Here is a 23,940-nt window from a genome sequence, read left to right on the forward strand (position 1 = left end):
TTTAGTCTCCCCCCCCCGTTTTGAAGTTCGGATGTCTTTAGGCCGGGGGAGACGGAAACTAATCCAGGAAACGTGGGGGTGGCCCCGGATTAGACCGCGGATAACTGCTCTTCGGGTCGGACATGCACCGAGCTGTATATTTGTTTAAATTGTCTCCATTGACTTCATCCCGGGCGAGTCCCCCGAAAAAAAATAATCTCTGGACGATCCGATTTCACAGCCTAGAACAATTAAACTTTACAACATAACAGCAAGCGCAATGGCCTCCAAAGTTGCCAACCCCCGGAATCTCCGCGACCAGTCTGTAGTGGCACACGGCTTCTGGCTCACGTATGTTGCTACCCCTCATTGCCCCTCATCTCCTCAAGCCTACCCTCTGCGGTGGTACTTCCCAACGTCCAAGCCGCAACGCACTCCTGAATTGTGCCCATTAACTAACGCGGCTCTGTCATCGTTTATAGATTTCCCAGCGCTCCCCTCGCCAAAACCATCCTTCATCGTCCTTTCACAGAAAAGTCTAAATTCAGCTGGGTTCTCATTGACGCAGAGCATGGATTGATCACGGATAGAGACTACTATGACGTATGGAGTCTCCATTTATGACTCAGGCTCAGCGCACTAACGGTTGCTGATCTAGCTCACCAATGCTGTTGCATCGGAAGGAGCCGTGCCCATCATCAGAGTCCCGTGGGGTGAGGAATGGATGATCAAACGGGCCCTTGACGCCGGTGCTCACGGCATCCTCACGCCCATGTGCCACACCGCAGTACGTGCAATGCATGATCCCTCGTGATGTTCCGCGTCCGTGGCAAACAGCAGTACTAAAAGCTTCTTGTTTCTAGGCCGACGCAGCCAACATTGTCAAGTACTCCAAGTACCCACCCCTGGGAACCCGTGGCTTCGGACCGCTGTTCGCCACTCACTCATTCCCGAGCGTACTGCCTGGCGATGACTACGAAGCGGTCTCGCAGGATGGAATCATAGTTATGGTGCAGATCGAGTCCAAGTCCGGTGTGGAGAACGTGGAGGAGATCGCTCGCGTCGACGGTCTCGACGGCATTCTGATCGGTATGTCAGGAACAGAGCCCCTGCAGATTTCGAGATGCTGACTTGCGTATCGCAGGTCCTTTCGATCTTGCCAAGCAATTGAACGTCACTAGAGGCGGCGAGGAGCATGAGGCTGCCATCAAGCGCATCTTGGCTGCCACCAAGGCTGCCGGAAAGAGGGCGGCGATATTCTGTAGGTTCTATGCTGCACTTCTCGGCATTTAGGTTTCGAGACATGCTGACAGGGATAGGTACCGGTGGTGTTGATGCTCGGGCTCGCATAGAGCAGGGCTTTGATATGGTATCTGTTATTACCGACGTTGGACTATTGGGCGACGCAATGCAGAACGAGTTGGACATTGCTACCGGTCAGAAAGAGATCGACAGCTCCAAAGCCTCGGGGTCAGGATATTAACGGGTTCGGCCATGACTTATGATAGAACTTTCTTATTTGTATATGAACAATTTCGCGCAATAAACATCTGGGTTGAATGGAATACATTTTCATCGGGACTGGGCTGGATGAAGCATGATAGCCTCCACAAACACATGGTGACTTGTCGTTGACTATAATCAAGTATTAGGACATTGATATCTGATTTCATGTAGCCAAAATGAATAGTCATACTCAGACAGATATTCCCTACCGGAAAAGTTAACCACTTACCATTCGCATATTACATCAGTCATGCCTCAGGCATCATAATTGTAACGCCCGTTTGTACCGTTCATTGTTTGATGCAAGATAATCTCTTCGCACCTTTCAAACTCCAAAATATACCTTCTCAACATCAACTTTTCAATTGACAAGCCCACAATGCCAATTCACATGCATTTTAGGCAACAATGGCCCAACTTTCTGACATCTCTGCTGGCCTGATTTACAAGGCGGCAGCGACATTAGCTAGGCGGCTACGATGAGGTCAGCGCCCGTCCGGCGGCCGATCATCTGCTTTTGGCCTTCCCCGGAATTCCAGCAATCATACCTATTTGAGTCTATCCCCATCCTACCCAGCGCTGATGGCCACCTTCCTTGGTTGCCAAGATGAATACTCGCCAAGTCATCGATGAGTCGGTGGGGCCGTACTCACTGTCGGCCTCATTCAACAACGACAACACATGTTTCGCCGTGGGCCTGGACACCGGGTTTTGTGGTAAGTGGTCACTCACATGTGCTGCTGCTCTTCCCTCCCTCGAGGAAGTCGCTCTCTTATCGGGACAGCAGCCAAGCTAACCAGAGCATCGAACAGTCTTCAAAACCGACCCATGTGAGCTTACTGTTTCCAGAGGTACTTAACAATACATCTCTTCTCTATCTTTATACTCTATTTGAATATCGAGTCAGGGTTGCTAATCACTGCTTTGAACATCCCTACAGATTTCAACGCCGGCATTGGTCTGGTGACCATGCTCGGCCAGTCGAAATACCTCGCAATCACCGGCGGAGGAAGACAACCGAAGTTCCCTCAGAACAAGGTGCGCACGGAATCTCCCTCCTTCCTTCTCCCTCTCGACATGCTTGGGTTGTGATGCAGTGAATCTATACTGACGACGAGGGTTCCGTGGCTAGCTGGTGATCTGGGACGACGCAAAGCAGAAAGCCGCCATCACCCTCGAATTCCGCACCTCGGTCCTGGGTGTCCGCCTGTCCAAGTCGCACATCGTCGTCGCGCTGTTGAACAGTGTCCATGTCTTCGCTTTCTCGATCCCGCCGCGGAAGCTCTCGGTCTTCGAAACGGTGGATAACCCTCTGGGTCTGGTTTGCCTGGGGGAGAAGCTACTTGCTTTTCCCGGCCGATCCCTCGGGCAGGTCCAGCTGGTCGAGCTCGAGACCGGGAACGTGAGCATCATCCCAGCACACGCGCACCCTCTGCGGGCCATGACTCTGAGCTCGGATGGCGCGCTTCTGGCCACGGCGAGCAAGAGGGTAAGAACATCGAGCTTTCCCCCATATGCATCAGGCTAGGAATTGATTCGAACTTACGTCTCTTCCAGGGTACTATGGTCCGGATTTATTCTACTAGTAATTGCACGAGGATAACCGAGGTACGCCGGGGTCTTGATGAAGCAGATATATTTTCGATTGCTATATCACCTTCCAATACGCTGTTCGCCGTGACGTCCGATAAATCGACCCTGCATGTCTTTCCAATGCCCAAACCTGAAGGCTCAAATTCCAAGTGGGGATTCCTGGCAAAGGTTCCTATGCTACCCGGGTTCTTCTCCGACACATATTCATCTGCCACTGCACATTTTGAGATAGGCCACGAACAGTCATCCGAATCAGCCTATAGTATTCCTCCACTGGGAAATTCGCTTGGGAAACCGTCCAAAGGGAACATCGGCTGGCTCGATGATAGGACCATCCTCGTGATTGGCTCGGGTAGGGATGGGCGATGGGAGAAATTTGTTCTTCACGAAGGCGATGACGGCAGACTCTATTGTACCAGAACGGGCTGGAAGAGGTACCTAGGAGGGGGCTAAGGGGTATGTGTCCGCCCGGTTTGCTGAGAGCTTCATCAACGACATTCGTGGTCTGGTGTTTTTGTGGTGTGGCCATACAGTCACCATCTCCGTTGCAGGCAACACCCACACTGCAGAAAAGTCTCAAGGATCGACCCAACAATGCGTTCGCGGATTTGATATCGTATAGTCACTGAGTTTGCTGATGGAACTCATATTGAGTGACAGAAGTTGGCTATTGAAGAAGCGAGTGCAGTGCTCCTGGCACTTGCTTGGTGGCGTTTTGATTGCTTTGGATAGAGGCTTGACCTTTTTGAGTAGTATAATTTATAATTAGACAGCCTTGCTTTAGACATCTAACGATAGCGGTCTTCTCGGTCCCTGTTGCGCCTCGGCTCGGGTGATCTGGACGCGACTGGCGTCCTGTCTCTGTAGGGTCTGTCCCTTGTTCTGGAGGTCGAGCGGCGGTCTTTGTGCGATCGAGATTCCCTCGCGGGCGATCGGCGATCCCGATGTCTCCTTTCTCGCGAGCGTGAACGGTCGTCATCATACCGGCGACGGTGGGAACGGTGGTGACGGCTCGATCTTTCGCGGCTGTGCTCTCGCCTGCGCGAGGACTTCTTCTCACTCGATCGTATCCTGTCCAGCGCACGCGCAACCTCTTCCTTCTTCTCCTCGATGAGGAACTCCTTCATCGGATCCTCCTCGTCATGGGTCCTGATCAGCTCCTCCAATTCGAGTTCCTCCTTGAGCTTCGGGCGCCGGCGGGCTTCCTCTTCTCGCGGTTCGCTGGTCCGTCGCTTCCGTCTTGTCGTCCGCTCGTCATCGGTATCTCGATCGTCGACGGCCTTCCCGCCGGCCGTATCTTCCCCCATGAGTCTCGCGACATTGTCCGTCTCCTCCTCGTCATCGCGCCGCTTGTAGCGCGTGTGGTCCACGCGCAGGACCCGCCCCAACACAGTGGCACCGCCCAGGTTATCGACCGCGAGATCCGTGCTGCGTTGGTCCTCGTACTTGAGGAATGCGAACCCCCGGCTCTTCCCGGTGTCCTTGTCGCGGATGAGGTTGATGTGGACCGGCTCGCCGTACTGCGAGAAGATCGTGAGGATGTCGCCCTCGGACAGGTCGAATGGCAGTCCTCCAATGTAGATATAGGCGGTGTCGCGGTAGTCGGCGTGCCAGGAGGCTTCTGGGGGTCTGAGAGCATCTGGTCAGCGACCATGACGAGAAAAAGAATCCCGGCGGTAGAAGGGGCGACTTACACGGCATTTTCAAGCTCGCGCTTGTTCAGCGCTTGGACTTGGCGGATGTTATTCATGTTCGAAGTGCAGGTAAGAAAAGCTGCAAGATCTAGGTCAAAGTATTCATGGATATGGAATAATTGCGAAAGTAGAGGGGGAGGGAACGAGGAAAGAGAAGGGGTTGCTGGTCGTGCTTTCTTGCTTTCTCAAGGTTGCAGCAAGCGGAAGTTCGAAATCACGGGCTTGACCGCGGGAAGGGAAGAAGGGAAGGTCCCCACCCGCAGCAGACCGTCCCAAACCTATGGGTTTAATTGTTTACAAGCTAGAAAAGAATAGGCAAACCGCAGTCACTTCAATCCTCCACCGCTCGATTCAGTTTCATACACCAACACACACGACAAACCACGAAGATACCTTTCTTTTTTTTCTGCGACCCTGGCAGAAACACCGCACACTTAAAACTTTCGGTCCGATCGGGCGAGCGAGCACAACGTCTGGGCTGTTTTGTGGTCCTCCCCCGCCCTCCGAGATCTGCGCGGCCAACGCCAGATTCCCCTGACACTCCAGTGTGGTTCCCGATAAACCCTCCCACCTATCCTCACGAATTTCCCGCAATCAACGCGTCTTGTTCGACTACTCCCCCCAAAGATACTCACCTCGATCTGACCTGGAATGAACTGCGCCAGCTGAGCATGGTCGAGATTGGATAGACAATGTTAGCGTCGAGCCAGAATACAGGGTCCCGATTCGGGACCGGCAGCAACAACAGTCGGCCGTCGAGCAGAGATGGCACCAAGAAAAATATCTGGTCTTCTATGCTAGATAGTGTCGCAAATGGAAAGCGACTTCCAGAGAAGAATCTTTTGATCCTAGGTTTGGATTCCCTCCCTTAAACCCCCCTCCAGCACTGCGCCCGCACCGTCGGCCGTGCTTCCGCCCGAATCCATCTGTCGGTCAATGCTGATTATGCCAAAACTACAATCTAGGTGGCACACCTGAGACGCAAAGAGAGTTCCTCGACACTCTTTCCGCCGACGCTTCAGATCCCAGCTTGTCGTCAAATGACCGGCGAAAAGGGCGAGTACCGCCAGTGGCCAACCAGTTCGCCTTAGGATATACTTACCAAGATGTGCTGGACGCTGATCACGAAGGTAATCATCCGAATTCGTCCCGGTAGATTGTCAGGTCTCCGCGGCCCTTTTCCTTCCGTTTCCGCAGTCGTATGCTAATGAGGACCTGCTACATACAAAAGATATTCTGGCGCGTGTCTCCGCATACTTACTTTCTGAGCCCTCCCTCTCCTTTGCGCCCCTCCTCAAGCCGCTTCTGACTGCACAATCGGTACCGGAAACCTTGGTTGTGATCCTCCTGGACTGGTCGGACCCTTGGACCTGGGTGCGTCGACTGCGCGAGTGGGTGCGCCTTCTGAGACATGTCCTCATATCGCTCGACGATGAGACGAAGATCGTCATGGAGGAGAACATGACTGAGTGGAGGGATCGGAAACGGGGCATGGATGCCAGCTCGGCCGGCGCGCAGGGTCTGACGAGCTCCGGTGGTCCCGTAACAATACCTCTCGGCCCTGGCGAGTGGGACGAAGGGCTCGGTATACCCATGTGTGTTGTGTGTCAAGGGGTAAGTTGGTCCGATGCCTGGGGGAGGTCAACAACTGACGATGCTCTTGTTTGAATCAACCAGGCCGACAAGATCGAGAAGCTGGAGAAAGACCACGGCTGGCACGAAGAAGAGTTCGACTTCATTCTCCAATTCATGAGAACACTGCTCTTGAAGCGTATGCAACCTACTATCCCTCAATTCGGACTGCGAATTCTAATCGATTACAGATGGCGCGTCACTTATCTACACCACACCGTTCCTTGCCAACTCCCTCCAAAGCTTATTACACTCATCCCTCGGCATCCACTCATTATTAAAACGGCAATCGTTTAAACACAACGTCATCGACCGGGATAAGATCCTCGTCCCGTCGAATTGGGATTCGTGGGGTAAGATCCGCATCATCCGCGAAGGATTCGACATGGACGGCGTCTCAACCGCCTGGTCCATCGAGATCCAGGACCCCCCGGAACCGATCACCAACGGCGCCAGTGCCGGCGATCTGGAAGATGAGACGACCGACGACGGCACCAGCGCGGTCGCGATCTTCGAACAGACGATCAAGGACCCGAAGCGGGACACGTCGATGGCTCATCCCGGAGGCCAAATGAACGGAACCAAGATTGAGGTCGACACGTCCGACATGCAAACCTTCCTCACAAAACAACTCGAGGTTCTGGAACAGCTCAAGTTGGAAGACGAGAAGGACCGCACAGCGAAGCAGGTGCCGCAGCTGGAGATGTCCCCGCTGGACGACAACGGCCGGGTCAACGAGCATATTGGCCCTGTACAATTCAACATGGGTGGTATCCAAGTCGACGCGGATGACATGCTCCGCAAGCTCAAGGTCAGTGGAATGTCGTCACATCCAATAGGAACAAAAAGTCAATCGTCTAACCCCCACCCAATCTACAGGAACGAGAAGCCAGCCGATCCCAGAAGAAAGAAACCCCCTCGGCCACCGGCGATGAGAAAGCGCACAACCAAGCGCTGGCCAACTTCTTTGCTGGCCTCGTCAAAAAACCCGGCACCACTGGCAGTCCCCGCGGAAGTCCATCGGCTTGAAGTCATTTCAGAGGGGCTTAGCAGCAGCAGCAGCGGCAGCACGAACCGTTTTTGACTCAATCACGAAGTTCTCGAACCTGTAATAATATTGCTATCTCCCCCTACCCTACCTACACGTGCCTACCCACCCAGTACATATTCAGATTAGTCTTCCGGGTATGATGATGGCTTTCGGCTTCCTGCTGAGGCTTTGCGAGGATCACTGCGCGTGGCCTTGTATCACAACCCGGCAGATCTTGTTTTTGTGTTTCGTGATACTAAATTGGCTTGAGGTATGGGACACTGGACTTGATACATTGATTGACGAGTCAAGGAGGTAGTACCTAGGTAATTCTTTGGGGGGTTTGGGGTTAAATGGAAACCGGAAGAAGGGGAACCAGGGAGGAGAGATTATGGGGGAGGGGGATTTGACTCTACGTAGTCGACCTGGTTTTGATTGTTCGGGAAGGGGTTGGCGGCGGGGTTCCCCATTGTCACATTTGAATGATATAAATTCATTAGCGCAGTTCTGGAGTCTCATTCTCAGTTTTCTCTGTTGTGGATATGGATACCAATTGAAGATTGTTGTGCTGAATGTGTTTGTATCTGGGAGTCAATCCTCGTCTTGATACTTTCTGACTGAAAAAGAAGTTGTGAATGCTAAATACAATAAGCGAAGCGATGTACACAATCACGGGAAATTTATTTTACCAAGATGCCAGATATTATTACACGACTACACCCAAACCTGCTGTGCACTGGGCACACACAAAGCACCTATAAATACATCATCCAAGAAGGGCGAAGGGAGCATTCCCCCTTCCCAAAATGCCAAAGCTTCAAGGGTACCCCAACCTCCATGTAATTTGGGAATGGAGCCCAATCACCAATACTCCCACACCAGATCCGGCAGCACGGTGCGCATGATCTGCCAGTGCTCGAGCGCGGAGCGATCCTGGTACTTGTGCAGGAGGTGGGACTCGCGGTCCGTCAGCAGGCGGCGGCCGTTGGGCGGGATGACCTCGAAGCGGGCGGGGTCGACCTCGTGGCGGGGGAGCAGGTGGGTCTCGCGGAACTTGCTGCCCAGGTAGTCCTTGGGGGCGGGCTGGCGGAAGCGCAGCGGGGTGGCGGCGCTCTTCTTGCAGAAGATGACCATGTTGGTGAAGTCGTTGTTGAGGTCGTCGTTCTCGGCCGCCTCGCGGAAGATGCGGCAGGTCGGGAAGACGGCACGGATGGTGCGGATGGTCAGGGCCGCGGGGTAGAGGGTGATGTCGCCGGCGTAGTTCTGGGGATGTGATGGTTAGTTTTGTGCGGTGGGGTTGGGGTTTGGGGGTTTGGTACAAGGGCAATGACGCCGTCGTCTTTGAGGAGGGAGGCCAGTTTCTCGATGAATTCGATGGTGAAGAGCTCCAGGGGCTCGGCGCCGCCGGTGAAGACGTCGTGGACGATGTAGTCGTATTGGGCCTTGGGAGAGCGGTCTACGAAGGTGGTGGCGTCTTCGATGACGGCGATGTGGTTTGCGGGGAGGTGGAAGTACTCCAACGCGAACTGGTGCACGACGGGGTCGATTTCCACGATCGTGGTCTCGATGCCGTGCTCGATCAACGCTGACGGCGTGGTTCCGACGCCGAGACCGCTGTGTGTGGATTAGCTTGATGGGTCATGGAGCTTGCAGGGATCTGGGGCTTACATGACGAGTGCCTTGCTGTCGGCGTCTACGCGGGGCTCGCCGTGGTCGGTCTCCACAAGGCGGACAGATTCCAGCATGGTGAAGACTGCGTAGATCGGATCCAAAGTGGCAGGGCTGTAGCCGCGCGGCATTCTGGTCCACTGGCCTCCCAGCAGGCTGTGGTCGCATCGCATGACTCGGAAGCCATCGTTCAGGTTGTCAAGCACCGAGATGTAACCGGTGTTGGAGTCCTGACGGGCAACCAGCGCGAAACCCTCATCGTTCAAGTACGAGTTCAGGGCTCCGTCGCTGAGATGCACGTTGGAGGTGGCCGAGAGGAGCAGCGAGGGGACTGCGAAAAGCAGGAATTTGGAGGGGATGACGGCAGAGTACAAGGCGGGCAGCAGGAATTGCAAGCCGGCACGGCTGAAGAAGATGGTCGAACCGATGAACTTAGCCAGGAATGCCTTGGCGATCTTCTCTCCAACCTTGTAGATGACATAGGTGGAGAGGAGAGGAACGTGCTCGGCAACGGCTTCGCCGTGGCGGCCTAGATCCAGACCTGCCTGCACCAGTTTGCCTGCACAGGCGACAGAGAGGATGACCAATGGATAGTAGGCAGCGATCTCGGTGAAGATAGGGCCGACGGGATTTCCCAGGACAGAGCTCGACGAGAATAGGAAGGTCTGAATGGTGGGAATCCAGAAAGCCACGACTGGGATGAAGTAGACCGCCTTCCGGCCGGAAAGCCGCTGGATGTGATCCTTCATGAACCATCCCACGGCGGCCACAATGGCAACTCCATAGGCATGGAAGACGTGGGTGCCGTGAGTACCATAGACAGGGGCCAAAGTCAGAACCGTCAAAGGCGAGTAGAACGCGGTGAGCACCAGCAGTGCTGCACCGGTCACCAGCTGTCTGGTGGTGGGTTTTTGCCACCAGGCACCGAGAGAAGACATGGTGTCCGTTTCTGAAAGGACGAAATCTGCCAGCACAACACGTTCTGAGTGAACTTCGAGCTGACCAGAGTGATTCTTTTGGCCAGGGAGCTTTCCTGAAGGTACTTGTTAGTTCCATGAGGTTCATCTCGAGCTGCCACTTTTTTCTTTGGAGGAGCAGGGGCAAACTGTGGACCACCGTGACCCGCAGACATGCAACGAAAGGACAAGTAGCTGGATGTGAAACCAAAAGAGGGAGACTAATCTTACCTACTATATCAATTCGAAACTCGAGTAGCCATACTCCGTTGTCGGATTTAATGGATTGAGCAAGCACTGAGGAAGTTAAGTTGTTGTTCCGCGGAGCTTCGATGACGGCAGGAATTAATCTGCCATCCGCCGCTCTCTTCCGCTTTTCCCCCCTCTCTTCTCCACTTCCTCCCCCTCCCTCTCTTCATTATCCTTATTGTTGTTCGACCCGTTCGAATCTCCCTTATTGTCGCTGAGACATATGTTCCAGCATCAGCCTAGCTCAAACCAATCAAGAATGCCTCTTTTCCCAATGGGTATCACGCCAACGACGCCCAAGATGGAGGCAAATACTGCCTCCTCCGCCGTGCCCACCTCCCCAGCCACCCAGATTAAGAACCGTCGCAAGCGTTACCTGGACATGCACCCAGAGTACTTTTCTGCTGATCTCGAGCTAGCTGGTCCGCTTGTCGCTCATCTTTGGTCTACGTTTCTGACTTGACTGGCACCCTGCCAGACTTGGTCGTCACGAAAAACCTACATAGTGATTATCAAGCTAACACCCCCAGCAACCGCACAGACCCCTTGCTCTATGACCGTTTGATCCGCCGTTTCCAGACTCCCGCAGAACGAGAAGCCGAAGGACGCGCCAAGGGATTCTCCGGTGTCCTCCAGGCGGACCTGTGCCGTTCCGAAGCGAAGTTCGAGGCGTTAAACCACCCGGACCCCCACGCCATGTTCAGCTACACCCGGGGTCCGAACGGGGAGATCCTCGCCGAAGACCGAGATGAGATCCCGCCCAGCAAGGAGGAAGGCGAGAAGCTGTGGCAGTGGGAGATGACCATGCGGTTTCTTCGGGGCGAGGATACGGACTTCGACTACGCCACCGTCGATCACAATGATGAATATGATGATTGGAACGAGGCGCAGGAACAGTACTTTGACGACGAGGAGCCGGAATGGATTGTCGAGGGCGAGGGCCAGGGCAGTGGGGATGTCAGGTCTCGGCTTCAAGGTGAGACGGGCATTCAGGACTTCTGATTCCGGTTTGGCTTGATTATCTGTTCTGCGGGGATATGGATACGCCGCGGTTCGGGGCACTCTCGGCTCGTCCCGAGTGTTTACTCGTACTTTGACCTACGATCTTCTCGTGCTTTCAGCCCCCGCCCCTCTGAGCTACGACTTGCTCTTCGCGGCGCAGTTCTATGACTGGATCTCCGTTCTTGCACACTACAGTTTCTAGGGAAATTGACATACTGGCGATCGATATTCGCCAGAACGACTTTTGCGAGGCCTGTCAAGACCGACAGGGATAGGAAGCATGCGTCATTGAATAGCAGACCACCACGTCATGGCTGGGGATGAATGTCCCTCGGCCGGCAGACGACCGAGACCAGTCCGCAATGTCACTGAAGGGGATAGAAGAGATTAGGGCTGGGGATCACTTCCACGGCTCGCTAAGAAATGGCTTTGGTGGAGGGGTCGATTGTCGCCTCTCCCCTGTACTTGGTGCACTAGAGCTTGGATCTCTCTTCCGCAGGAGTCGAGTGATCTGACGTAGTGAGTCACTTCCCCTCTCAGCCGCTGGTCAGGCTGATGGTGGACCGTGGGTAATTGGCGCACATGGTACGCATATTTCCAACGGGAAAACCCACAGGGAAACTACCACACAGCATACTGTGCCGAGCCACTATCTGGTGAATAGTCATTAAGTATACAGCTTAGTGAATGTATGCATAGGTACTTGAATGGATGCCAAAAACAGACAATGTGAAGATGGGAATGGAGGGTAGCTTGTACACAATCATTTCTTATTCTCTCTCATGTAGTTTGTGAGACATGTCTCTAAAGCATCCCATTTCCGAGGCATGACATCCAAACCTGTCACTTCCATCATTATCCCGAATTGTGTTCCTCGCGCCAGCTGGACGCAGAGTCCTCAACCCTCAACCCTCAACCCTCAGCCCCTCAGCACCTGCCCATGGAATCCAATTCCAGAATTACATCTTCACGATGCCGCTCAGCACAGTTTTCAGCCGAGCCCACGGTTAGCTAGCCCGGATAACCCTCATCCCAGCGATCAAGTCCACAACCCTAGAAGTTGTTCTTGCTAAAGCAATCCAGCAATTCAGCAATGATGCTGTCAGACCCCATATGACTCTTTTGCTTGAGGGAAGGAAAACGCATCCATCTCTTCTTCCATCTCCATCCTTTCTCTGCTTCCCCACATTTGCTGTTTTGTGCACTCAGCAACAATATTTTGCTTGGCGAAAGCATCATTCTTCACTGCGTGAATAGCAACATCTCAACTATTCACACCTTTACATATTGGCATACGCCTATTCTTACCCGTCAGTGACATTGATCTAATCTGTCATTGATGTAATCCTTGTCCATCCTTTCCCCTCCTTCTCCTCGCCTGTCACCCCTTTGTCTTGTCTAGCAGTCTCTCTATACTGCAAGGCATCTGACTTCTGCACCTCGAAGCGCAGAAGGTTTTATTGCCTATTGTATCGAACAATAGGCTGTCGATATATCAGACGGGGCTTTGAGCATTGTCCCCATTAGCGTCGACATCATTATCATCGTCATCGTCACCGTCACCTCCACCATCACCACCACCACTACATAGCCCACCAGCCCTAACACAAGTAGCAGCTGCCCTCAAGATGAGCTCAACGACCAATCTCCCCATTCGCCTCCACTCGGACCGAGTGTCCATTTCAAGCAGGGAGAGCTCGCTCGTAGAGGTCATCGCAACCACCCCCATCTCCATTTCATCCCTCCTCAGAACCTCCAGGACCTCCTCCTCCTCCTCCTCCTCCACCACCACCACCACCACAACTACCAATATACCCGACTTCCTAACCTTCCGACCCCTCACCCCGCTACCCACCAAAAACCCCCACCAATTCCTCGTCCTCCTCCCAAGAGGCAACCTAGGCGCAGGCGGCTGCGGCGCCGTGCAAGCCGTCCGCAGCTTCGACCTCAGCGACGCCACCAACGAAACAATCAAGCTGTACGCCCTCAAGACGTGCACGCGGCAGCGGGGCGCCGAATTCTCCCTGCGCAACGAGGTGACGCTCGCCGTGCACCTGCCTCCGCACCCGCACGTGCTCCAGATCTTCGCCCTGGGCGAGGTCATCCCCATTGCCAGCAGCAACAGCACCGCCACCCCCAAAACCAACCCCAAACGCAGCCAACTAGCCTATTTAATGGACCACTGCCCGCACGGCGACATCCACGACCTGCTGTACCCACCCGGCGCCAAAAACGCCGTCCGCCTCCCGCCAACCACGCAACTGTGCTTCATCAAGCAGCTCTTCCTGGGCGTAGCCCACCTGCACCGCCAAGGCATCGCCCACGGGGACCTCAAACCGGAGAATCTGCTGCTCGCCGCCGACGGGCTCCTCAAGCTTGCCGACTTTGGGTACGCGGTGCGCTTCCAGCCGCCGCACCACCACCACCACCACCACCAGGGGGAAGGCGAATGCGTCCACGTCCGGACTCCCGCCGACGTGTGCGGGACGAGTTGCTATATCGCGCCGGAGATGTGGGTGGCTGCGGCGGCGGCGGATGCAGCCATGAAGGCAGCAACCAGAAAAACAAGCCCATCAGCAGCAGCAGCATCAGCAGCAGCATCAGCAACAGCAACAGCAACAGCAACAGCAACAGCAACAGCAACAGCAACAGCAACAGCAACAGCAGCACCGGTACCGGCGGCAACATACGACCCCCGCGCCGCCGACATCTGGGCCTGCGCGCTCACGGCCCGCCATATCCTGGGCCTGGGGTATCCGTGGGAATTCGCCGTCGAGTCCTTCGACGACCACTTCGCGCGGTTTGTGGACGGGTGGGAGGCGTTCGGGGCTGCTGCGGGGGACACGCGCCTCGACGCCGCGGCGGGGAGATGGCCCCTGTGCGGCAAGGGGTTTAAGGCCAAGGAGTACCCGGACTACGCGGTGTTGGTGCTGGTGCTGGGGATGCTGCATCCGGATCCAGAGCGACGGCTGACGATTGAGGAGGTCCTACGGGAGCCCTGGGTCCAGGGGATTTCGTGCTGCTCGCCGGCTGTGTCGGCGGAGAGCCGCGCGGTGCATGATCACTGTCGGATGAAGGTGGATTCCGGCGTGACGTGCACGAGATAAGGGGGATGTTTTTTGGGGGTGGGGAAGGGGAAGGGTTTCTACGCGACCTTTGTTTTTTTTTTTTTTTTTTGTTTTTTTGGCAGGTTGGGGTTTTGGACATCATCTTTGGAAAAGAACAAGTCGTTGGTGAATAGACTGGCGATTGTTCGATATGCAGGGCCCAAAGTCGGCTGTTTGGATATTTGCAAGATTTGCAACAAGGCCGTCCGTTTGCTTGGGCATGGACAGGCGTATTTCACTGTACTGTACACTCGAGACGAGAGTGTCTTATGTTCGATGCATGTTGAGCGTCTTCGTCGCATAGCGATTATACCCTCTGGAGTTGAAATGCCAACAGAAGCTATTTGCTATTTGTCTGAGAGAACAAACTATCTCATAATGCAGCGCTTGCTCATGTAGGCCAATGATGAGCAGTAATGATAACGACGCGCCCTCAAATCGTAGCGCTCATTGTCTTCCCACAAATCATCCGTTTGTCCATCATAGAGGAGAATGTTTTACATCTATGTACATTTCCAATCCATCTCTATTCAATAGACCCCATGGTTGGATCCAACGGCTTTTCTTCATGTAGTATAGATGTCCAAATCGATAAGCCAGTGCATCATGCGAGCTGATTCTCCTTCTCCTTCAATCTCTTGACTGCGATCTCGCGAAGCATGAATTTCTGAACCTTGCCACTCGCAGTTTTCGGGAAAGACTCCGAGGAAGGCAGGAAGAACACATATTTCGGGACTGTTTCAGCTGTTAGCTATTTTCTCGAACCTGAAAGACCCGTGGAAAGTACGCACCAAGGTGATTGCTCAGTGTCTCGTTGACATATCTCTTAACCTTTTCCTCTTTAGCATCCTCGCCGTCGACGTCTCGGTGTATGATAAATGCAGCCACCGCCTCACCGTATCGTTCGTCCGGGACCCCAACGACCGACACATTCAAGACTCCGGGGTAGGCAAGAAGACAGTTTTCTACCTCCAGGGGATGGATATTCTCGCCACCGCGTATAATAAGATCTTTGACCCGACCGGTGATTGTGATGTAGCCGTCTGGGCAGATGGTTGCCTCATCACCAGTCTAGGTAGTCATCATTAGTGGAATCGATCATCGAGGACAGGAATCAGAAAGTCAATGACATACGTGCATCCAAACTTTCCCATTCTCGTCGGGAATCATCACCTCGGCTGTTTTCTTCGGGTCATTCCAGTATTCTTTCATCAGGAGGTAGCCGCTGACTGCCAGCTCTCCGCGGACACCGACGGGAACAACCTTGCGGTGGTCGGTCAGGTCAACCACTTTGGCTTCCACGTGGGGAAGAAGGGTGCCGACGGTGTGGATACGCTTGTCGATCGGGTCATCGGTTGTAGTCATGGCGGAGACTGGGCTGGTCTCGGTCATGCCGTAGCAAATGGTGAGTTCGGTGAGGTTGAGGACTTTATGAAGCTTCTTCATCAACTCCGCTGGAATGCTGCTTCCGGCTGCAATGCCAGTCCGGAGGTGCTTAAAGCCCTCGGGTGAGACCTCGCCACTCTCGAGCAGATTGAGCTCCTCAAGGAACATGGTGGGCACTCCGTACAGGGCTGTGCACCGTTCTTCTTGCACTGCTTTGAGGGCGGCTTTGGCGTTGAAGGACTCTGTCGGGAACACAATGGCAGAACCATGGGTCCCCGTTGCCATGTACCCCAAAACAGAGCCGAAGCAGTGAAAGAGAGGTGGGGGACAGCAGACAATATCCTCGGGGGTGAGGCGCATGCGGTCTCCGATCTGAGAGCCATTGTTCAGAATTGAGCGGTGCGTCAGACATGCAGCCTTGGGCATAGCCGTTGTTCCGGATGTGAATTGGATGTTTATAATGTCGTCAGGGGAGAGGTCCTGTGGTGGTAGAGAGCTCCCATCAAACGCAGCATCGGATGTTAGTGAGGAATATGGCGTAAGTACCCGGTAGCCGGTGCCTTGGAAGCGACCAGAAGAGTTGTCGACAAGAATGATATTCTTCAGTGATGGGATGAGTTCTGACTTTAGTCTAAGGCTTGCAAGGTCCGGCACGATAGTCTCCAGAAGTGGCACATTGCTCCGTGGAGGCTTCCGGGGCAGGTTCGACTCCGCACTGACAACCAGATGGCTTGTATTGAGGTGACTTAGGGCCGATGCTAGTTGAGTAGTGTTGAATGATGGATTGATGGGCACCTGAACGGATGTTACGTTTCATTCCCCGGTAGGATAGCACCAGACTCACCAAAATTGCTCCTAGTTTGAATAGTGCATAAGTTACCTATAGACACCTCGTAAGCTGCTGTTGGCTACTCGCTTCGATTGGGTATGTTATTGAAGGCTGTTTGCATACGATGGCGTATTCCATGGAATTTCCCAGCATAACTCCAACTCGGTCACCACGGCGTACCCCGATGGATTTCAGGCCCCTTGCAAACGCATTGCTTTTGGTGTCCAGAGCGGCATATGTCAATCTTTCGTTTTGATGCTTGGAAATGACGCTGGTTCCACAATCGGTCAGCGGGGAATCAGCTGTGGCGGGCCTGCAGATAAGATAAATACACTATGTACATACGCTGTCCGATCGCCATGTACCTTGACAATCTGGGCGAAGTGGTCACCAACCGTCGAATCAAATAAGGGAGGCTTCAGATTGGAGGGATTGAGTGTCAGCATCTGAGAGTGGACGCTTTAGGCGAGGTGCAGCAGCTCACCTCGGATGGGCCTTTGGCATAGCTCTGAGTGAGGAGTCCGCGCCGCCAAGCTATCGACGACTGGAGGTTTCTTGGCAGGCAGTGTGACCTCCAAGGGTGACAGCGGACAAATGAATTGAAGCGATACATTGCCAGTACTTTGGATTGGATGAGAGCTACATCAAGTCTGTCCTCGGTGGAAGACGTCAATGTACTGTACAGCACCTCGCCCCTTGCTTCGAGGCGGCAGTGGCAGTGGTATGGAGGTGTGGATCAAGTATAGGTTTTGGGTCAAGGTTTGGTGTAAGGCAATGTTTCTCTTGCACTCAGAGAGTACATGAAGCGAAGTCAATGAGAAGAAGAAGGGAGTACAAGACAGTTGCAGAAGACGAGGTGGTTTGAGGTCATTCACTCTTTTTCCCCTCACGTGTTGTGGAGAGAAAATGCGGGGTTGTGCCTGCCTTCCCAATTGGGATCGACCATGGATTAAGCTTAGTAACATCTGAAAACAAAATCTTATATAGCTAGAATAGTGCCGTACAGTATACAGTATACGCTCTATTTAACAGCTTCATCATTCTCTTACTTTCTCACTCAGTCACCCAACTCCATCACTTCCGCTGTTCCAACCACCATCGGTCCCGCATCGTCATCATCCCCATCACTATCGTCTTCTGGAACATAGTTCTTGTCCTTGTGGTCATCCTTCTCCAGGTGATCACTATCTCCGCCATGGTTCTTTGATGGATCTGGACACAGCACCTCTTCTTCTCCTCCGCCTCCCTCAAGATTCTCACTATCATCACCTGCGTTTCCTTCTTCGGTCTGTGTTTCTTCAGCAACGTCCTTTCCTTCTTCGCCTCCTATTTCCATGAGGGGAATTCTCGTCACGTTCTTCTCTGTTTTTCTTGCTCCCCCCCACTGCGGTCGTGCTTCCTCTCGGGTGGTCGGCGGCGGCTGTTTTGCGGAATAGCACTTTGGCGACCCGCAGCGGCATTGCCTCTTTTTCCAATAGCTAGGCCCATAGTCGACGGTGATCTCTTCGTACATTTCGATATCCCGCGTGGCCTCGAGCGTCATGGCGGCATGGTCGCCAAAGGTCCGGCAGCGGTACTCGGTTGACGCGTTCTCGCAGGCGTGATTGACGAACCGGGTCCAGTTGCCCTCATAGCATGCGTCGACGGACACCTTTCCTTGGGTGCGAGGGTCACTCGGCGCCTCCCACGCTAGAGCATAGGTCTGGTCCGGCCTGCTGCCGTTCGGGATGAGCCGCCCGACATACTCACCCAGAACGTCTCCCTTGCGGAAGGGCCACAGAGCGCGCACCCCGATGCCCCGGTCCTCCGTCTTGACGAGCTCCACCAGCTCCCCGGGCATCGACTGCATCTGGCACCGGCAGGCATGCGGCGATTCGCAGAAGTCACAACACCCCAGATCGTAGACATGTGCCCAGCGCATGGTGACATTAATGTCAGGCCTCGGGTCGACTTGATGCTTCCAGTCTGCAGGGTTCCAGATGTTCTTGGTGATGTTGATCTGACGACAGTTGTTGTAATTCGGGGTGATGACATGGTCTTCGCCCTGGGGCGGGATCGCAAGCTCGTGCGGGTGGCGGTCCCAGAACTTCTTGACGAGCTTCAGCGCCGGGCTCATGTAGCGGATGGAGTCGTTGGAGTAAGGGAGCAGCAGGCCACGCCAGTCGATATTGCGCACGCGGCCGTAGAATTCCAGGCTGTTCCTGTTGGCCTTGAGGGCCTCAAGTACCTTGTGCCGCAGCTGGCTGTCGACCTCTTGGTCCAGCGAGAGGATGCGCCGAAAGGCTTCCGAGTGGGCAGCGATCGCGAGCCCTTCCCACCCGATGCGCTGCAGCAGGTCATCAACTTCGTCCGAGAGCTCTAAGCCTTCCTGGGTCTGGTAGGAATCATCCAGCCCTTCGACCAGGTTCACCATTTTGCTGATGAAGTTCGTTGTCTTCTTGCACTCATGCCAGTAGCGCTTGCGGTCGGTAGTCATTTTCCTGCCCTCGCGTACGTTAATGCGCACCTTGCCAATACGGTTGAGGTCATAGTAGATGTTTCCGAGCGCCTTTGCTTTCAGAGTCGCAACCGACTTTGGTGACAACGGAGCAGGAGGGAGGGATTTCTCTTTTGATTTTGCTTTAGGAGCGGCAACAGACCCCAGCGGCTGTGGGTCACGAGTGGGAGGAGTCGCTTTCGCTACTGCTAGAAGAGTCCCAAGCGACTCTGCCACCAGTTGATGACGAGGGCGAGGTTTTGCTTCCGCTCTTGCTCTTAAACGAGCAATAGACTCTGGCGACAACGGACCGCCGGGGAGGGGATATGATTTCGCTTGTGCCAGAGCCTGCGACAGTGGAACATGAGTTCGGGGAGCCGCGATTGCTGCCCTCACAAAACTTGCAAAAGATTCTCCCGCTTTTGGTTGGCGCGCCGGGGGATTCGTTTTCGCATTTGGTTTAGAAGGAGCAGCAGGCTTTTGTGACGGTGGCTTGTGAGCGGGGGATTTCGTGCTTCCTTCTGCTTCAGGAGCAGCAACAGTCTCTGGTGACGGTGGACTATGAGCAGGGGATTTCGTGCTTGCTTCTGCTTCAGGAGCAGCAGCAGTTGGTGACGGTGGATCATGAGCCGGGGAGTTCGTGTTTGCTCTCGCTTTAATAGCGGCGACGAATTCCAGCGACAGGGAATCACGAGGGAAGGGCCTTGCCCGAGACTGGGACTTCTCCCGGGACTTTTTCGGTAATGACTTTGTTACTTTATTCTGGGAGGGTGAGGGGCTCTTTTTGGGTTGCGAGGAGCCAAGCCCCAGATCTGCTTTGGTTGGAAAGCACATCGTACGTGTTGGTGTAGGATAAACGCAAGTTGGTTTGGGGATCAATCAGTAAGTTGCAGTCCTAGATATGACTCTTCTTGGTTAGAATTCAGAGAACTGCCGATATGTTTCTCCATGAGAAAGAGGACCGTTACCGTTCGGACTTTATGTACATCGTTCGATCTGCTGCCACTTCTGCCACTTCCACCAAGATGTGAATCTATAATTACGTTGCTTTAGTTCATTGATGAAAGACCTCACAGGCGTCGAATGGGCAGCCTCCGACCTTTGTGGATGATATTATTATTGGCTGTGGCATCATTGTCCACTTGCAGATGAAAGGGTTGTCAGGCCATGCTTTGTATTCTTTCAGTGTGTTGAAAGGAAATCAAAGGGAACGGCTTTTGCCTCGTCTGAAACAGCCGAACAAAGCCTTTCGGGACAAGAATCCATTCGAGGTGAAACGTCACAAAGGAAGAGAAGGATAGACATGGTGATATGAGGTTGTGATTGTGTTGTATGTTGATGGGGCAGGTGGCAGTTTGCTGGGGTGGAACGCATCAGATATTGCCGTTTGTAGTAGTCAGCGAAGACCGGGCGCCGCAGCAGGGTTCGGGACGGGGCCATGAAGAGGCTAGTAGACATGAAGGTATACAAACTAACCACACAGTTGACAAGCTAATGCGATCTCTTGGGCATATACAATTATTGCAGCCACACTGCCCTTCCACATAATGTAGTTAAGAATATACAACCCCATCCCATCCCCTACCCACCACCATGGAATCCCTAAACCAACCGCGTAAACCCCTCCCCATTCTCAGGCGGCTGCAACCAGTTGCGCTCATCATACACCCACCCGTCGGCCCCCTCGATGACATGAAACGTATACGCGAACCGACTCCGGGGGCTCGTATTCCTCGAGCTCTGATGCAGGACATTGCCATGAATGAGCACCAACGAGCCGGCCTTGATATCCAACAACTGCACCTCCCCTTCCTTCCCGTCCTCCTCAACCAACCCCTTCGGCACCCGGGCGCCGGTATTCTCCACAAACTCCGTGCCGCGACTGCCATCGGGCACGCGGCGCACAAACCGCCGCTGGATGCCATTCCGGCGGTGCGAGCCGGGCACCATGCCGAGCGTGCCGTTCTCGACGGAGGCATCCTGCAGCGCGAACCACCAGCCGACGGCGGAGGGCGGGTCCGTGTACAGGAACTCCGAGTCCTGGTGGCTGGGCACGGCGCCGCCGATGCTGGGCTGCTTGCAGATGACCATGCTCTGCAGGACGCGGGGGTCCTGGAAGCCGAGGGAGCGGGCGATGGCGGCGTTGCGCGGGGTCAGGCTGACGTCGCGAAAGGGGCCGGATAGGCTGTGCAGGGAGTGGCCGATCTTGTTGACGGCCTGCTGCTTGGGCTTGAGGAGCGTGCCCGGCGTGTCCGGGTGGAAGGCGTCCGGCTCGAAGAAGAACCGGATCTTGTCGCCCGAGGTGAGGAAGTAGTCGTCGCCGACGTGCTCTTTCTGGGCATCGTCGTCGCCGGTGGTGAACTGGGTGAGCGGGTGGGTGTCGAGCGGGAAGGTGTCGAGGAGGTGGTTGGTCTCCGTGAGGCAGCGCTGGACCTCGGCCGGGGTGAGGTGGTCGGGTAGGACGAGGTAGCCGTTCTCGTGGAAGAAGGCGAGCTGCTCCGGGGTGAGGCCTTCGGCGGTCATGTTGGGGTGTTGCAGAGGGTAGGCGCAAGAGGGGGGTGTAGGATGGAGGTTTGGAGCAGATAAAGGCAGAAAAAGAGGGGGAGGAAACTGTGGGGGAGGAGGAAAGATGCTATAGGGCGTTTTTTATAGGCGGTGCTTATCAGCTTATCTAGGATTGCCTGACAGCTGCAGCTGTAGGATATAAAGAAGATTGATAGACTCTATTTTAAGACTAGGATCAGTATTCTTGCTATAGAAACAGTAATTTAATAAGATGCTATATAAAATCAGGTAAAAGATAGTAAGAAGATTCGTATAATGCTCTTAGCTTAAGTTTGTTTTTCTACTTTCTACAGAGACAAATACAGTATCAAAACACAAAGCTGCACTGACCGCCTACAAAGGCCACAATTCTGCTGGCAGATTGCGAATCTTAGCTCACAAAAAGCAGGCGGTAGACAGTAAGCAGCTAGCAGCCTGCTGAGTCATCTCTCCGCCCAAGCTCGGGCCCATACCCCAGAAATCACTAACTATATTAGGAACTAGTGCCTCGGCCGGGCCTTAGCTATAGCCGATGATAGACTGTGTCTACTGATATAAATCTGCATAGTATACAATTCACAAGCAGACTTAGCAGGCGAAACTAGTCCAGCTTCCTGGGAGCAATTAAGCATGTGGGGCAGATGACCCTAAGAATCACTGGGGCAATCTTACTTTCAACCAATGGCATCTCAAGTTCTCTATAGAGTCAGAAGCAAAGCTTTGATATAGTGAAGTGAATATCCTATCAGCTACCTCTGGCTCTTATTATATCAGAAGATCTATGTTTATATCCAGTGGACTGCCTATTAATAGTCATAGAGTTAGATTGCAATTATTTAAAGACTTCTTATCTTTTACTTTCTGTTCTGTTCTTTTCTTTCTTCCATCATCCACCATCCACCATTCTCCCTCCTCAGCATCACATATTCTGAATCCGTCAACTCTTCCTACCTGTTCATCACCTTTAAGATAAGTAAGTATCCCTTATATCTTCTGTACTACTAACTGCATCATAACTTTTAACTGAGTTCCCCTCTTATTCTGCCCTTCAGCAGAAAATCCCAAAAGCTTTTAAAGCTGAGTGTACAGTACTTAACTACTTGATCATCAGCTTTAGAAGAGGTAAGTATCTCTGCAGAGTTCTGCATCACCATCTCTATCGAATCCAACAACTAAGCTCTTCTCTTTCTCTAACCTTCAGCAAGAAAACTCCGGAAGCTTTAGAGCCGAGTTCACTTGACCACCATGTCTCAGGGTCAGTCTCAGGGCCAGCTAGACATGCTGCGTAGACTGCACAGCTTCCGCTATGCACTGCGTTCCTCTGGACCTATTGCTGGAGCTGGAGCTGGAGCTGGAGTTGTGCACGACTCGGCGCCTTCTATCAACATGACCACCCACACCACCACCACCACCACCACCACCACCACATCAGAAGACAACAGCAACAACGCCACCGACACCGACACCGACACCGACGATGATACCGACGACGAAGACTACGAAAACTCATCCTCATCCTCAGAAGAAGAAGAAAAAGAAGAAGAAGAAGAAGACTCCAACCCACCAAACCCTCTCCCCACTCCGCCCACAACACCACCTCCCCCTCCACCCCCCAATCCTAATCCCCAACCCCACCCCCAAGCCCCTATAAGATGCGCCTACACCCGCACCTGCACTACCACCACCCCAGGGCACCCGCAACACTACCGCAAACTAATCTCCCACATCTTCGGCCGCAACAAGCACTCCACGAAACAAATCCCCGTCACGCTCTGGTGCTGCTACTACTGCCGCAAGCACTACCAGCGTGCCCGCTACCGGGAGCGCGACACCTGGGCGCTGACGCAGTGCTTCTGGGTGGGGCAGATGCTGCTGCGGCTGCGCAGCTTGCCGGATCTTGTGGGGTTTCGGGTGCAGCTTCGACTCCGCCAGCAGCAGCAGCAGCATTCCAAAACGGGGGATAAGCCGGTGGTGCCGGGGTGGTTGGTTGAGAGGATTGTATCCAGAAACAACGAAGTGTGGTCGTTCGAGGAGACGCAGGAGCTGGTGGGCAGGAAGATTCGGGGGTGGTTGTTGGAGTTAAGGGCCAGGACTGTGGCGGCGGGGGAGTTTCCGGATGTTGAGATTTTGCCGGTTTGGAGGTGATTTGTCTTTGTCTTGGGGGTTGGCAGGGGATTCAATGATTTGATTCAATGACAAGAGTTGTGTCTTGTCTGCCTATGTCGTGAGCTTTGGATGTCCTCGGTGTACACTTGATCATATTGTCTCATTTAGCAAGGTGACTCGTCG

At 53.8% G+C, this 23,940-nt stretch overlaps 11 protein-coding genes across 11 annotated transcripts; 6 read left to right on the top strand and 5 right to left on the bottom strand.

The window, feature by feature from the left end:
* Positions 1 to 182: 182 nt before the first annotated feature.
* Positions 183 to 1,462, top strand: BO82DRAFT_429714 (HpcH/HpaI aldolase family protein; the record flags this gene model as incomplete). Its single annotated transcript, XM_025640564.1, has 6 exons — positions 183 to 330; positions 462 to 582; positions 638 to 766; positions 843 to 1,068; positions 1,124 to 1,240; positions 1,299 to 1,462. Exons 1-6 carry the CDS (start codon positions 260 to 262, stop codon positions 1,460 to 1,462), a joined length of 828 nt encoding a protein of 275 aa, XP_025494960.1. The 5' UTR covers positions 183 to 259.
* A 562-nt stretch (positions 1,463 to 2,024) lies between these two features.
* BO82DRAFT_381218 (phosphatidylinositol-3,5-bisphosphate binding protein HSV2) lies at positions 2,025 to 3,531 on the top strand (the record flags this gene model as incomplete). Its single annotated transcript, XM_025637830.1, has 5 exons — positions 2,025 to 2,201; positions 2,298 to 2,336; positions 2,426 to 2,523; positions 2,618 to 2,974; positions 3,043 to 3,531. Exons 1-5 carry the CDS (start codon positions 2,093 to 2,095, stop codon positions 3,529 to 3,531), a joined length of 1,092 nt encoding a protein of 363 aa, XP_025494961.1. The 5' UTR covers positions 2,025 to 2,092.
* Positions 3,532 to 3,866: 335 nt separating this feature from the next.
* On the bottom strand, positions 3,867 to 4,828 carry BO82DRAFT_276572 (uncharacterized protein; the record flags this gene model as incomplete). Its single annotated transcript, XM_025631148.1, has 2 exons — positions 3,867 to 4,707; positions 4,773 to 4,828. The coding sequence occupies 2 exons, from the start codon at positions 4,826 to 4,828 to the stop codon at positions 3,867 to 3,869; spliced, it is 897 nt and encodes a 298-aa protein (XP_025494962.1).
* Positions 4,829 to 5,116: 288 nt separating this feature from the next.
* On the top strand, positions 5,117 to 7,890 carry BO82DRAFT_303515 (dynein family protein). Its single transcript, XM_025632158.1, has 6 exons — positions 5,117 to 5,624; positions 5,738 to 5,902; positions 6,004 to 6,386; positions 6,450 to 6,543; positions 6,596 to 7,215; positions 7,284 to 7,890. Exons 1-6 carry the CDS (start codon positions 5,465 to 5,467, stop codon positions 7,431 to 7,433), a joined length of 1,572 nt encoding a protein of 523 aa, XP_025494963.1. The 5' UTR covers positions 5,117 to 5,464; the 3' UTR covers positions 7,434 to 7,890.
* A 234-nt stretch (positions 7,891 to 8,124) lies between these two features.
* Positions 8,125 to 10,378, bottom strand: BO82DRAFT_210389 (spermidine synthase). The gene is made up of 4 exons (XM_025630683.1): positions 10,290 to 10,378; positions 9,103 to 10,135; positions 8,754 to 9,048; positions 8,125 to 8,697 (listed from the first exon to the last, which is right to left on the bottom strand). Exons 2-4 carry the CDS (start codon positions 10,038 to 10,040, stop codon positions 8,296 to 8,298), a joined length of 1,635 nt encoding a protein of 544 aa, XP_025494964.1. The 5' UTR covers positions 10,041 to 10,135; positions 10,290 to 10,378; the 3' UTR covers positions 8,125 to 8,295.
* Positions 10,379 to 10,597: 219 nt separating this feature from the next.
* BO82DRAFT_351577 (uncharacterized protein) lies at positions 10,598 to 11,808 on the top strand. Its single transcript, XM_025634460.1, has 2 exons — positions 10,598 to 10,729; positions 10,849 to 11,808. Exons 1-2 carry the CDS (start codon positions 10,609 to 10,611, stop codon positions 11,307 to 11,309), a joined length of 582 nt encoding a protein of 193 aa, XP_025494965.1. The 5' UTR covers positions 10,598 to 10,608; the 3' UTR covers positions 11,310 to 11,808.
* A 1,003-nt stretch (positions 11,809 to 12,811) lies between these two features.
* Positions 12,812 to 14,416, top strand: BO82DRAFT_426567 (putative serine/threonine protein kinase; the record flags this gene model as incomplete). The annotated part of the gene is made up of 1 exon (XM_025640365.1): positions 12,812 to 14,416. The coding sequence occupies exon 1, from the start codon at positions 12,938 to 12,940 to the stop codon at positions 14,414 to 14,416; it is 1,479 nt and encodes a 492-aa protein (XP_025494966.1). The 5' UTR covers positions 12,812 to 12,937.
* A 353-nt stretch (positions 14,417 to 14,769) lies between these two features.
* BO82DRAFT_328771 (putative AMP-binding enzyme) lies at positions 14,770 to 17,476 on the bottom strand. Its single transcript, XM_025633032.1, has 7 exons — positions 17,116 to 17,476; positions 16,977 to 17,047; positions 16,755 to 16,902; positions 16,647 to 16,682; positions 15,551 to 16,597; positions 15,208 to 15,487; positions 14,770 to 15,151 (listed from the first exon to the last, which is right to left on the bottom strand). The coding sequence occupies exons 1-7, from the start codon at positions 17,242 to 17,244 to the stop codon at positions 15,021 to 15,023; spliced, it is 1,842 nt and encodes a 613-aa protein (XP_025494967.1). The 5' UTR covers positions 17,245 to 17,476; the 3' UTR covers positions 14,770 to 15,020.
* A 186-nt stretch (positions 17,477 to 17,662) lies between these two features.
* On the bottom strand, positions 17,663 to 18,521 carry BO82DRAFT_351580 (SET domain protein; the record flags this gene model as incomplete). Its single annotated transcript, XM_025634461.1, has 1 exon — positions 17,663 to 18,521. A coding segment is annotated over exon 1 (788 nt), but the record flags the coding sequence as incomplete, so codon positions are not given.
* A 1,907-nt stretch (positions 18,522 to 20,428) lies between these two features.
* On the bottom strand, positions 20,429 to 21,712 carry BO82DRAFT_351581 (phytanoyl-CoA dioxygenase family protein). Its single transcript, XM_025634462.1, has one exon. The coding sequence runs from the start codon at positions 21,628 to 21,630 to the stop codon at positions 20,710 to 20,712; it is 921 nt and encodes a 306-aa protein (XP_025494969.1). The 5' UTR covers positions 21,631 to 21,712; the 3' UTR covers positions 20,429 to 20,709.
* Positions 21,713 to 22,896: 1,184 nt separating this feature from the next.
* BO82DRAFT_399188 (putative pathogenicity factor) lies at positions 22,897 to 23,796 on the top strand (the record flags this gene model as incomplete). Its single annotated transcript, XM_025639086.1, has 1 exon — positions 22,897 to 23,796. The coding sequence occupies one exon, from the start codon at positions 22,897 to 22,899 to the stop codon at positions 23,794 to 23,796; it is 900 nt and encodes a 299-aa protein (XP_025494970.1).
* Positions 23,797 to 23,940: the final 144 nt, after the last annotated feature.

The sequence above is a fragment of the Aspergillus uvarum genome, assembly GCF_003184745.1.
Source record: "Aspergillus uvarum CBS 121591 unplaced genomic scaffold BO82scaffold_9, whole genome shotgun sequence".
Lineage (NCBI taxonomy): Eukaryota > Fungi > Ascomycota > Eurotiomycetes > Eurotiales > Aspergillaceae > Aspergillus > Aspergillus uvarum.

Excerpts from the sequence above, each read along its gene's own strand:
- BO82DRAFT_303515 (XM_025632158.1), top strand. The coding sequence starts at position 5,465 with ATGTTAGCGTCGAGCCAGAATACAGGGTCCCGATTCGGGACCGGCAGC. Across the intron at positions 5,625-5,737 it reads GAAGAATCTTTTGATCCTAG|GTGGCACACCTGAGACGCAA; the intron begins GTTTGGATTCCC and ends ACTACAATCTAG. Across the intron at positions 6,544-6,595 it reads GAGAACACTGCTCTTGAAGC|ATGGCGCGTCACTTATCTAC; the intron begins GTATGCAACCTA and ends AATCGATTACAG.
- BO82DRAFT_210389 (XM_025630683.1), bottom strand. The coding sequence starts at position 10,040 with ATGTCTTCTCTCGGTGCCTGGTGGCAAAAACCCACCACCAGACAGCTG. Across the intron at positions 9,049-9,102 it reads GACAGCAAGGCACTCGTCAT|CGGTCTCGGCGTCGGAACCA; the intron begins GTAAGCCCCAGA and ends ATCCACACACAG. Across the intron at positions 8,698-8,753 it reads ACGACGGCGTCATTGCCCTT|AACTACGCCGGCGACATCAC; the intron begins GTACCAAACCCC and ends TCACATCCCCAG.
- BO82DRAFT_351577 (XM_025634460.1), top strand. The coding sequence starts at position 10,609 with ATGGAGGCAAATACTGCCTCCTCCGCCGTGCCCACCTCCCCAGCCACC. Across the intron at positions 10,730-10,848 it reads TGCTGATCTCGAGCTAGCTG|ACCCCTTGCTCTATGACCGT; the intron begins GTCCGCTTGTCG and ends GCAACCGCACAG.
- BO82DRAFT_328771 (XM_025633032.1), bottom strand. The coding sequence starts at position 17,244 with ATGTATCGCTTCAATTCATTTGTCCGCTGTCACCCTTGGAGGTCACAC. Across the intron at positions 16,598-16,646 it reads TCAAACTAGGAGCAATTTTG|GTGCCCATCAATCCATCATT; the intron begins GTGAGTCTGGTG and ends ACATCCGTTCAG. Across the intron at positions 15,152-15,207 it reads GACACTGAGCAATCACCTTG|TCCCGAAATATGTGTTCTTC; the intron begins GTGCGTACTTTC and ends CAGCTGAAACAG.
- BO82DRAFT_351581 (XM_025634462.1), bottom strand. The coding sequence starts at position 21,630 with ATGACCGCCGAAGGCCTCACCCCGGAGCAGCTCGCCTTCTTCCACGAG.